We start from the raw sequence: 12,097 nt of genomic DNA, 5'->3' as shown, positions 1-12,097 counted from the left end.
ATTTTTGTTGTGTATTTCTATAGAAGCAGAGCTTAGAAGCTGTTTTGGGACGTTCTCGTGTTTGCATGTCCTCAAACCTCTGGGAAAAGATTCCTTCTTATCGACGTGTTTTCTTTGCATCGCTGCACCTTTTAATGATTTTCTGATTGATTTGAGGAGGCCCTCCAGATGTCAGTGATGTAAGCCTCCCTGATGATGCTTCGTGAAGTTCCCATTTGCATCTCACCTCAGGCATGACTAATCAATCAGCAGCACGATGATCAGTCCAACTGGCAAAACAGATTACTGTTTGTAATTGGTTTATACATGAGTCCTGTGATGCGTTCGGGCGCGTCATCGAGGAGTGATCGCCTGTCATCGCTGCACGCTTCGGCGCAAGTCGCTCAACGTAAGATGAGACGAGCTGCCGTCCGCATGAAGGACAACACCTGAGCTCAAGTGAGATGGACTGCGAGTCAAACTAAACGTGAGCAGTTACTCTCCTGGTCTTTGTCGCTGAAACACCAGTTTCTGCCAGATTAGAGGCGCTGTCCCGCTGCACCGCTTTGTGCTGCTAATCAGCCTTCACGCGTCACCCACATCAGGGCGTTTGGCGTCCTGTGGTGCTAACGCTGCCTTGTTAATCGTGCCGAGCCGTTCAAAGTGTCATTACAGTAATGTCTTCTGGTTAGCAGGTTAGAGTCAGACACACTCACAAACAGCCGGTGTGTCAGGGCTGAGACCTCAGAGTGTCCTGTTCACCACTTTGGATCACAGCCCTCAGACACAGAGACACAGCAGCCGAAACGATCAGCGATCAATGCTTTAGCTGATGGATCTTTGATCAGTCTCCGGCTGCTTTGATGCTTGATGAGCATTAGTTTAACATTTTTAGCTCCTCGTCTTTGGGCTGTTGGTTGGACAAAAACAAGCGATGTGATGATATCATCTTGAGCTCTGGGAAGTTTTGAACTTTTTTTACTATTTTTTTACAGTTTATGGATCTAACGATGAAGTGAGAAAATAATTAGCAGATTAATTGATAGTAAAAATAATCATTAGGTGCAACCCGAGAACGAAAACTCCTGCAGGCGACAACATTTCCACCGCTGCTGCTTTAATAGGTTTGCCACTGAACTGCCGTTGAGAGCAGGTGAAGTAAGATTTTTACAGCCCTCTGATTGGAGAGAGCTGGAGACGCCTTTCAGGGAGACAAAGTGGAGGCAGACCTGGTTCTCTGCTGCCTCCTGTCAAACACACAGAGGTCAGCAGGCCTGACAGACTCTCAGCCTCTCGCTGTGCTGCTGTCAGACCCACTGAGTCGAGCTGTCAGTCAAACAGGAGTCCGAGCAACTGGCCAGCGCGAAGGGAAACGAAGCAGCCGCTTTAAAGAAGAGATGCTTTTCACAAGGACGAACGCAGACGACACGCCGAACACGGTCAGAGACTGACATGACATTCAGTGGAAAGCTGCTTCAAACGGCCTTTTAGTGGCTAAGCATAACTCTGACATTTCTGCTCACCTCGTGCTTTTGTTGTTTTTAAAGCCTCACTTTGAAAGAAGTGGTGGTAAATTAACAGCAGCTGATGTAAAACATGCACGTTGCTGAGGTTTAGAGGTGCGGGGAGCTGATTTCTTTAGCTTTCTTTGGCCTCTGCTTCCAGTCTGAATGCTCAGATCACTTCTAAACATTTGAATCAATGGAAGAGAGGTGAACATTCACAGACAGTGGATGAACGCAGCCCAGCTGACATGATGAAAAGGCCTCTTTGATGCATCTATACGTGTATTTCAAAGGCAGGTTTGCTCACAGCAGGCAGACAAACATGGGTTGTTTTGGGCGACGCTGACACGTCCCGACCTTTCTGATGAACACTTAAATGCAGATTTCTGCGTTCAGAGCTCCGGTGCTGATGGCGGGGAGGCACTCAAGCCTTGTTCTGTTTGGATTTTTAAGCTTCATTATTCCCTCAAAATGCACAAAGTGTGCGTATTAAAGCTGACCTGTAGTTAAAAGTGGGATTCTTTGAAACTGTTGAAACGTGCTGTGGTGTCTCCACATGCCGCTGCAGCCTGGTGTCATTACCAGCAGCTGAAAATGAAGCGTGGAGCTCTCCCCAAAGGCTCCCTACTTAACAAAGCTCACGATTGGCCACGGCGAGCTGGCGGAGAGACATTGTGCTGATTGATAGGACACTTGCAGGCAGAGGAGGCCTGAGGAAGCAGACAACCAAAGTCCAAGTGTCTGTGTTTGCTTGGCTGTGCAGCGCGGACCGCCTTCCACGGCGCCGCCGCTGTGCTGCTGTATCTCGCCGTGCCAGCCCACCTGTAATTTGATGTCTTTGTTTGTGTTGCCGCAGACTGCTCAGCGTGCTCTGCTGTAATCTGGACTCCTTTCTGCTGCTGGAGAGCCAGTACAACATCTGCTCCCTGCTGCTGCAGAGCCAGAGGGACAACGTCACCGAGCCGGACGCCAGCGGAGGGTATGGACCCGCAGACACCCACAGCCAGCCACGCAGTGATGTCATCATCAAACACCCACAGCCGGCCACGCAGTGATGTCATCATCAAACTCCAACAGCTGGCCATGCAGTGATGTCATCATCTGTGTCTGTGCAGTGATGTCATCATCTGCGTCTGAGCCGTTAGTCCCACAGATAAATGATTTGAAAATGTTGTAAATAATAAGAAAACATTCAGAAATATTTACTGTTAGTCACATGATTCTGTTTCATTATTGTCCTTTTCCCAGTCCCAGTGCATGATGGGAACAGTCAGCTGAAACTTATGTCACAGTGTCCTGAGAGACAAATGTAGAGTAACTCATAATTTGATTGAATATGATGTGAAAACACAGAAAGTCTTATTTCAGTGAATATTAGTCTCATATCTGTGCATTGTGTGGTGCTGGAGCTGCTTAGCTTAGCTTAGCTTAGCTTAGCTTAGCATGAAGGCTGAAAGCTGTGGTGAACCCGGCCACCTCCGGCCTTCATGCTAAGCTAGGCTAACCGCACAGCTTCATACTGCTCTGAAAACAAATCAGCGCGTTTCCTCCAGTCGAGCACGCTTCCTGCACTTTGGCCTGGCGTCTGTTCCTGAGCGATCAGCTCATCATTTCCGAGGCGATGGCGGCCGCTCCCTCGCCGTCTGCTCCTCCGTACATCACCCCGATGTGACAGAGCACTTTACAATTTAATCATCGCTCGCATGAGAAATTGTTTGTTTGTTTGCCTCGTCACAAATAAAAGGAAATAAGGTGGGAGCAGAGTGAAAAGGCCATTTGTGAAAGTGGGTGTTGAGGAGCGCCTTTCTCTGGTGATGGCAGGCCGAGGCCCGGCCGCCGCCGCTGAATGGAAATGGCCCTGAAGTGCCGACTCACATTGTGCTCTGGAGAATGATGACATGTTAATTCATTCCCCCTTCCTGCCCTCCTCCTCCTCCTCCTCCTCCTCCTCCTCTGTTATCATCACAGACATCATCTCTCTTCTTCTAACCCTCCCTCTCTCTTTATTTATTTATTTTTTTTTGATTTTCCCTGCTTCCTGTTGTGCCTCGCTCTTCCTCACTCTCTTTGTTTTCTGCCCTCTCAGGCACGTTTCGTTCGACCCCTGCTGGGACTTTTTTTTGTTTTATTCACAAAGAAATGTATGCAAATTTCATTTTATGGCAAACAGGCCCTTTAAAGTAGAAAAAATAGTCCCCTTTATTTCCAATTTCAAGCCCAAATTGCTTCAGCCGTGAGGCCGATCCGCCAAGGCCGACACCCCTGGACCCTGCAGTGCCTTTATAATTGGACAGCTCTGTGATCTTATCTGAAATTCTACATGGACACTCGTCTCTCTTTCTTTTCGAGCTCGCCTTGCAGCAGCGATATAGTCAGAGTCATTCAGAGGCTTCACAAAGTCTTTTAAAAGACTTTTCAAAGGAAACTTATCTGAGCTCCAGTAAACTGCGGAGCGTTTGACGTGGCGGTGAAGCGGAGGCCATGATGATGACGGACCGGCGTGCCGTCTCCTCCTCGCGTGGTCGTCCTGTCGCTGATCTCAGTGCAGCTCGAGGTCGTCCTGTTCGTCCTCTGTCCTTTCTTTCCTCGTCTTTGTCTGACTGCTTCTTCTCTCTGTGAAACCTTCTCAGGGAGTTCATCATCGACGGCCTGTCGGTGGAGAGGAATCACGTGCTGGTCCGTGTCAGCGTGGTGGGGGGTCCGTCCGAGAGGAAGCTCCCCCCTCGAGCCCTGCAACAGGTCAGCTGTGCTCTGCCTTTCCACTGTCGGAACAACCTGTCGTTCCTGCTTTTAAACCAAAGAAAACCAGCAAGAACAATTGTTCATATCAGAGAATACATTAAAACAAGTCAAGCTACGAACAAGCTAAATGCTACAACAGGCTGCCCAAAGCGCGGCCCGTGGGCCAAAGCTAGGCCGCCACAGAGTTCCATTCGGCCGACCTGAAATTTATAAAATATGACAGAAACCGAATGTTGTTTGATTTCTGTTTGACATAAATGCTCTTTAGATAAGTCAGATCTGGAACTTGTGGCGCTGCCGTCGTTCAGTGTCGTAACAGCACAGCAGGCGTTTCCTTCGACCCTCCGCGGATGTCCGTAAAGTTTGGACACGTCTGTCCTTCGTCCACAGCAGCAGCAGCATCGCTGTGAGGCTGCGGTGGACAGACATCTTGGAGACATTTCAGTGTCCAAACATCCTTTGGTCAGAGGTTGTTTTCCGAAACACGGTTCAGACAAACAGGCTGAAGCCTCACCGCTGGAGGTGTTTGTGGAGCTGCAGGCCGACGTCGCCGTTTATTGGACATCTGCTGCGATTGCTTCTCATCACATCGGTTTGTTTCCTTTGTTCCAGACTGAGAACAAAACCTTGAAATGGAGAGTTGTACCATTGCTGCTGTGTAAAAGTCACTGAACAGATTAATTTCTTTTTCGTCTGCTCTGTAATTATTCTTTAATCACAATATTCAGATTTTCCTTCGCTGTGCTCAGCCGTCGTGCCAGCAGGGCTCCGCTCGCCGCCGGGTGCCTGCAGCCATATTTACTCGCCATGTTTTGGGATAAATATCTATTATTTAGATGTTGTTTATGCAGAGCGCAAAACAGGAAACCAATTTACACCGAGGTCAAGGAAAGGATGTGCGAGCGGTTTGTCAGGGGAGAGTGTCAGTGGATGAGCCTCCTTCCTGTTTCATCCAGCTGATAAAGACACTGACTGTGAAGCTCATGAGACGAACCTGAAGCTTCGCTGCGGTGAAATCATACTTATTCCTGACGTTTCAGACGGTCTGTCAGAATATTTACGGCCTGCAAAGAGACCGAATGCATTTCAGTCATGTTTAGACTTTCAGTTTGTACCATGTAAACGATGGTAGATTTATTATGCTGCTGCAGGACGGAGGAGTTATGAAAAGTGTTCAGTATGCACTGAAGAGCACAGAAGGTCGTTCTGGGACACCGTGAGTCAGGACATGTCGAGTTTCACTCTTTTACTCTAAATGGCTCAAAGTTCTGCTGCGTTTAAGCAGAAAACAAGATGAATGATTTACTGCTGACAACCTGAACTCGAGTGTTTGAGGAGAAAACAGTCGAACGTTCAGCACGTCACATCTTGTTGCTGATGCTGTACATTGATTGGATGCAACACCAGCGTCTTACCAACATTCAGAGCTTTACCTGCGTCTGAGCGGCATCACCTGAGCGGTGAGCAGAGGGACGAACGGGCCTGCTGTCTGAACCACGTTAACGTTTAGAGCGCAGGCTTTTCAGGCGCTGAGCGATGACTCGAAGGTTACGCTTAAATCTGAGATGTGACGAGTGTACTGAGCACTGAACGGAAAGGGAAGATGGAGAACTGATGGCGCACAAATGAAAACATGACTTGATAAACTGCTGCCGGCTCGACGTGAACAATCACTCTGTAATGAATCCACTGTTTAACTGCACTGTTCATGGTTTGAAATGTCTTTAATTTGCTGTCATTAGACAGTTTAAGGACACATCAGTAACCCTACAGACTCACTGACAGCATGCAGAAACCAGTCTGAAGGCAGAAGTTTAATCATGAGGGTGTGAAGACCTCTAGCAGTCAGTTGTGTGTGTGTGTGGACATGTCAATCTAACGGTTTGTGTGTCTGCTGGTTCCAGGGGGAGGATCCGTACCCCTGGCCCATGTTTTCAGGCTGGCCTCTGCCTCAGTGCTACACTTCAGAGCCACCGGAGGTCCACCAGGACTCTCAAGGTAAGAAGACGGAGTCTCCACTTACCTGCTGCGTTGTCATGTGTCACCCATACGTTCTTCCTGTTGCTCAGACTCTGAGATCAGCGCCTTTCTGGGATCGTCTGAAGACTCAAAGGATGAGGATGGCTGGATGGAGAACTGCCGCAGACTCTACTGCAAAGCCATGACCTCCGAACCCAACGTGGCGACTGGAGAAGGTGAGAGGGGTGCTCCGGTTTCCCTCCTGTCTGAGGCTTCACACCTCACAGCATGATGCTAACAGAGCGCGCATACGGCTAACACGTGTTGGTCATTTAAAGAGAATTAAACTTAACATTAACTTGTGGTTATCTCAGCGTATGGATCATGAAGGTTAAACTCTCTGTCCTTGATTATTTGACAAGGCATTCTGGGTAAATGAGTCTTTGGCTGCAGGAGTTCGTTGAAGGAGAATCATGTGTGTGCTGTATCAGTCAGCAGCTAGCGAGCTGCAAGCTAACACAAACACATGGATGAGTTACAGTCAGGGACAACAAGCAGCGACAGTTTCATCTTCTTCACGGGCTCGAACTCACGGCGCTCCCCAACATACAGATTTCAATTGGCTCTCACAGGTTTAAATGATCCAGAGGTCGAACTGATTGGAGATGAGGCTCATTTTCAGTGCAGCTTCAGCTGAAGGAAGGACTTTCAGAGGCACTGATGCGTTTACACCCTTTAACTCCTGCCTGTAACGTGTCTGAATCCACTGACGGGTTTGGAAATCAGACCTGAGTCCAGTTGACGAGCAGCTACGTGCTAACCTCGACACGCTGATAGACCAACAGTTCTGGACAGGTTTCTGGGTCTGGACTGGTTCTGTGCAGGCTCTCGGCCGGCCGTCGTCTCTGCGGGGAGAGGCCAACAACAGTCCTTCCTCCTGAGTGGGTGAAGACGAGGGCTGTTCACAGATGGTCTGCTGTGTTTGTGAGAGAGAGGAGGGCTGAGCCAATCGATGTGCTGACTGCAGCTCTGCAGTGAAATAAGATTTTATATGGCAAAAAAAAACATTTGGAAAAATCAATATGTGGCGGTCGGTGTTGATGTCATGGCGAGCCTCCACAAATAAATCAACGTATGGGAAACGCTGCACCAGTCTGTGTCCACGTGAACACTTTCCACTCAGATCCTTGTTCGTGGTAAAGAATGATAGCAGGGACATGAGCTCCTGCATGTCCTCGCTCGGGTCCCAGCTGACGTGGATCTGATGTCCTCTGTGAGAGCGAACTGCTGCTCAGGACAGAAGCAGGCTGAATGAAGGGCTGACAGGCTCGTGGTGAAAGCATGAAGCACACTGTGGGTTCATCCTTTCATCGGCGCTCTGCTGAGCTGCTGTGAAGGCGTCGCTTCAGGCTTTTCACTGCAGGATTTATGGTCCGTTCTCTCGGCTGTAGAAGAGCTGGTTTACTCGCTGCCTCATTTAACAGGCCCAGCCTGGCTTTCTGCTTTTTAAGAAACACCCAGTGAAGGAAATCATAGCATTTATAGTCTAACAGCTAAATTAACCCACTTCTGAGGCAGTTTATTGAGCTTCTGCTCCGAGTATGACGACTCTGTGATCATCACTGTCTGACACAGCTTCGACACAGCTGTGAGACAAAAACCATGATGAGGGCGTTCGCCGTCAGACTGCTCACCATAGGAGCTGTTTGCATGTTGCACACCTCACGGTCGCATCAGCTGATTGATTGTTGGTCTTCGCTCAGCAGCTCGGCGATGAGACGCGTTCGCTCGTGCTCAGAGTGTTTTCTCATCTGACGGCCGAGACGCCGCGAGGCTGCACCAGCGAGTGACTGTGGGTGGTGTTGTCATGTGACGCTGGAAGCCAACCAAGCCGACCGGTTTGTTTGAGAGCGGTCGGAGGCGGTGAAGCTGAAAACGTGCTCGTTAGCGAAGTGAGGCGCAGCGATGGCGTCGGGGCACACGTGCTCCTGCTGCTCGGCCGTCGTAGATTCAGCGCTGCTTCGTGTCAAGCTGTCCGTGTGACTCATGAATCATGGCGTGACTCACAGATGCACATCAAACACACACACACGTTTCCTTCCAGTCCACTGACGCTGAAACTGGGCCGCTGAACGTGACCGGACACTCTCCGCCTTCTATAAATAAAGTCAAGATGCTGATGTGTTTGACCTCCATGTGTGTCGCTGTGCGAGCATGTATTTCACTGTGTGTGTGTGTGTGTGTGTGTGTGTGTGTGTGTGTGTTTTCTCTCCCCAGTGCTGGCTGATCTTCTGGAGAAGGTTGTGGTCCATCTGTCGAACTCCTCCAGCGAGTGCTTCTTCTCTCCGGCTCAGTACAAAGGTCAGTGAGGAAGAGGAGCTCGTTGAGCTTTCTAAGATAACTAAAGGCTCTCTGTGCATCAGAGTCAGCCAGGTCCTCTGGACACGGCTTAAATCTAACCTCCAGACAGGGAGCACGGGGGCCACGACCCATGAGGTCTGGTGGGGGCAGGTGAAAGAGGGTGGACTGATGTGGACTTCAGTGGAGGGTCTGCTTTGGTACAGAATCTATAGCTCTGCATTCAGTATGAGTATCTTTGACTTAACCTGGCAGAATGTCTCTGACTCCCACCGTCAGAGCACCTTTTGTCCTAATTGGGGCTCTTGAATCAGCAGACGGGTTAACGGGGGTCTGATGAGGGCTGCAGTCTCAGGAGGGGGGTGCAGGGCTTTAGCCAGGCTGGTTCAGCAGGCGCAGAGAGCTGCTGGCTTTGACTGGAACCAGTGGAAGGAACCCTGAAGAGTGTCTGACCTCTCTGTGGTCAAAGAGCTCAGCAGTGTCAGCTGGTCATAAGTTCAAACTTCAGCCTCGTTTGTGTCTCAGTTAAAACAGGCTTCAGCACGCAGACGGCGTCCTCCATCGATCGCTTGTCAAACAGCTGAATGGTGACGGCCGGGGTCGGCCTGCTGACATGTGACTCGTTCAGAGGTGATGTAGAAGAATCAGACCTGAGACTTGATCAATGCCGTGATGGGAGATCTCATGAAAACAACACAACGTGCCTCAAACTGCAAGATGTGTTGATATTTGACTTGATGAGGAAACAGTCGGTTTGGTTCCATCATCAGATGTTTGCCACTCACTGCAAACTGGATGAGAGCTGCTAAAACATGTTTCTCCATGCATGCAGACACAAATACATCAAGTATGTACATTTTAAAAATATTTATCTTCTACACCTTTAAAACTCATTATTGTAAATGCTCTGACTCAATAATGGACTCGTGCTGCAGCCCAGTCGGGGTGGAGGAGTCTCCTCTTCGGCCTCGTGTGGAAGTCGCGACCGTCCTCGTCCTCTTCACTGAGCTGGTCTGAGGTCTCAGGCGGTGGGCTCGTTTGGTCGCTGCTGTGCTAAACAACCTGATCAACTGACGGCAGCTCCAGAGAGAAGCTGCTGGTTAGTAAAAAGTCAGAAAAAGTGCTCGTTCCATCAGTCGTTTAAACAGACTCTTCATCACAAGTTTTAATAAGAACAAAGAGGAATATTCGCGCTTCATTACTTCCAACACGCAGCAACAAATCCCCTCAAATCCTCTTATCAAGGGTGTCTGAATGAAATGAATTAGCTCTTTATGTTGAATCGATGCTGTCATGTTAGCTTAAATAACACGCAGCCTCAGCACTGGCGCTGTGGTGTCGGCGCCAAATGTTTGAAATCAGTTCATCGCTGGAAATAATGGAAATTACATCTGAATTCAGTCACGTCCTCCTCCGCTCACATCGTGTTTGAATGCCTGTGCAATCAGCTGATCAGCTGATTCAAGCACTGCAGGTGATGAACCAGAAGGCGTGCGTTCACGTCGAGCAGGAAGGTGAAACTGCAGCGACAGAAGAAGAAGAAGACTTGAATGACTGTAGACCGGATCAGCAGACCGTCCTGTGGTCGCTTCTTCTCCCACATCGAGCGACGTCTGCAGTCTTCCTCAGCTCCTCCTCCGGCGGCCTCACATTGGATGTTTCACAGGGACTTTTTTGTCCTCTGAGCTGAACAGACGGTGAAGGACGGCTGCCTGAAAGACTCATTAATGAACAAAGACTGCAGACTTTCCACTTGTTCTTGCAGGTAATTTAGTGGAGAGATGGTGTGATGCAGGTGCCAGTGAAGATGTCATTGTGTGGAGTCACCAGGTGTTTTACTTTTAATCAAAGAGACGTCTTTGAAGCGTAATCATTAAATCTCATCTCCAGCACTTTAATGTGACTTCATTACGTTGAAGCCAGCAGCGCGTTCAAGCCTTCAGCTGAAGAAAAGTGGCTGAAAACTGAAGCATGAGGAGAATCCAAAGACGGCTTAGTCCAGAGCAAATGGTTTTATGAGTGAAGAGTGAGACGGTCCAGTCCACCACTGAAGCTGTGAACACAGAGGCTGAAGACTCCACGGAAGTCCTGGAGAAGCTCACTGATTTCACAGAGAAGACAACAATCTGAGCTCAGGAAAGAGAGGAAAGACCGACACAGAACATCCAGAAGGAAAGAAGAACTTTCCGGAGACAGATCATCCCACAGTAGATGAAGAACTCACCCAACCAGAGCGAGAGGTCCTCAGCGAAGGATGAAACTCGGCCATGACACCTCAGCGTTTGACCTCACGCAGCAACAGGTAACCGAGACCTGGACGACGCTCACGGTCCATCAACCTTAAACTGCTCCCTGGACTCTGGAGGCACGTCTGTGGTTTGGATTTGGTGGCTGAGGAGATAAAAGCTCAGCTCCTCACATCTGTTTACTGACAATGAGACGACTTCCTGCGTCACTTTCCACCATTTTCACGGCTCAGTGCACCTTTACAGCTTTTAGACTCCGAAACGACCAAAGAGCTGCGTTAAGGTTCAGATCTGCTGCTCCTCTGAGTGGATTATCTGTCTGAGTGAAGAACTTCGTCTCTGAGGCGACCTGATAGCAGTGCCCTCAGTGAGCGCTGCGCAGGCTTTGATTGGCTTTCAGTGCGTCCCTGTATTCAGACCGACGGCCAGCAGGTCCTCTGTGAGTGGAAGGACGGCGGCGGATCAGCTGAATTAGTCGAGTCCTCTCCGACAAGAAGACAGTGAACAAAAGCAGCGTCTGTCTGTAGTGTTTGTGCAGCCTGAAAAATGAATCCGAGTGATCTGAAGGGAAGTGGAACGTGCTTTTATTCATTATGGATCAGCCAATGAGGAGAAGGCTTGTCAGCCGGCTGGAGGCCGGGACGTTTCTGTGGCTGCTGTCTGTCTCCGAGGCGCCGCTGATGAAGAGTCTTAATGCTGCTGTTTGTTTTGATCATTTATTAATCACAGTTCGCTCACACGCCTCAAAGTTGTTGATTTTTCCACTTTTTTTCCACAATGTTTTTAGAAGCCAGCGCTGCTCATTTACATCGTTTTATTCCCAGCGAACACTTCCAGCGTGGCGTCCTCGCACACTTTGAGACGGCTGATTAAGATTTCAAGTCTTTTTTGTTCTGACGCACAAATTATACATCATAGTCAGATATGTTAATCCACAGTGCAGGGGGGCACAGAGGGGGTACAAAGGGACTGGATGGGTACAAAGACTTTGTTCGAAATGTAAAAAAAATCAGGTGGAAACATGAAATCAAACAAAAAAAGTGATTTGTTGATGCTTGTTTTGCTGCAGTTTCTAGAGTCTCTGACACTTTGTGCAAAGTTAGGGCAGCTGCAGTCGTTCGAAAGAGCAGGTTGAGAAATACCGGAGTTGATTTAAGACACAAAAATACTCACAAATAATCGTTTGTGTCTGACCGTTTGCTGAATCAGCTCCTTAAAAATTCTGCTTCACTGAGAAATCCAGAATATATGAATCTAAAAATGCTGTTTATGTCAAAAGTTGGACTGTGGGACAGACTGTAGACACGG

At 48.9% G+C, this 12,097-nt stretch overlaps 1 protein-coding gene across 3 annotated transcripts in view; it reads left to right on the top strand.

Annotated features, from left to right (window-relative positions):
- The window catches only part of tbc1d32 (TBC1 domain family, member 32), a 46,891-nt gene that overhangs the window by 19,580 nt on the left and 15,214 nt on the right, over positions 1-12,097 (top strand). For all 3 annotated transcript variants that reach the window (XM_070987872.1, XM_070987874.1, XM_070987873.1), the window contains 5 exons: positions 2,341-2,463; positions 4,115-4,223; positions 6,131-6,224; positions 6,296-6,421; positions 8,463-8,546. In XM_070987872.1, the coding sequence (XP_070843973.1) occupies positions 2,341-2,463; positions 4,115-4,223; positions 6,131-6,224; positions 6,296-6,421; positions 8,463-8,546 (536 nt within the window). The remainder of the gene's footprint in view (positions 1-2,340; positions 2,464-4,114; positions 4,224-6,130; positions 6,225-6,295; positions 6,422-8,462; positions 8,547-12,097) is intronic.

This window comes from Chaetodon trifascialis, chromosome 19 (assembly GCF_039877785.1).
Source record: "Chaetodon trifascialis isolate fChaTrf1 chromosome 19, fChaTrf1.hap1, whole genome shotgun sequence".
NCBI lineage: Eukaryota > Metazoa > Chordata > Actinopteri > Chaetodontiformes > Chaetodontidae > Chaetodon > Chaetodon trifascialis.
The sequence above is the reverse complement of the archived record's forward strand: the minus strand, read 5'-3'. Positions and strand labels throughout refer to the sequence as shown.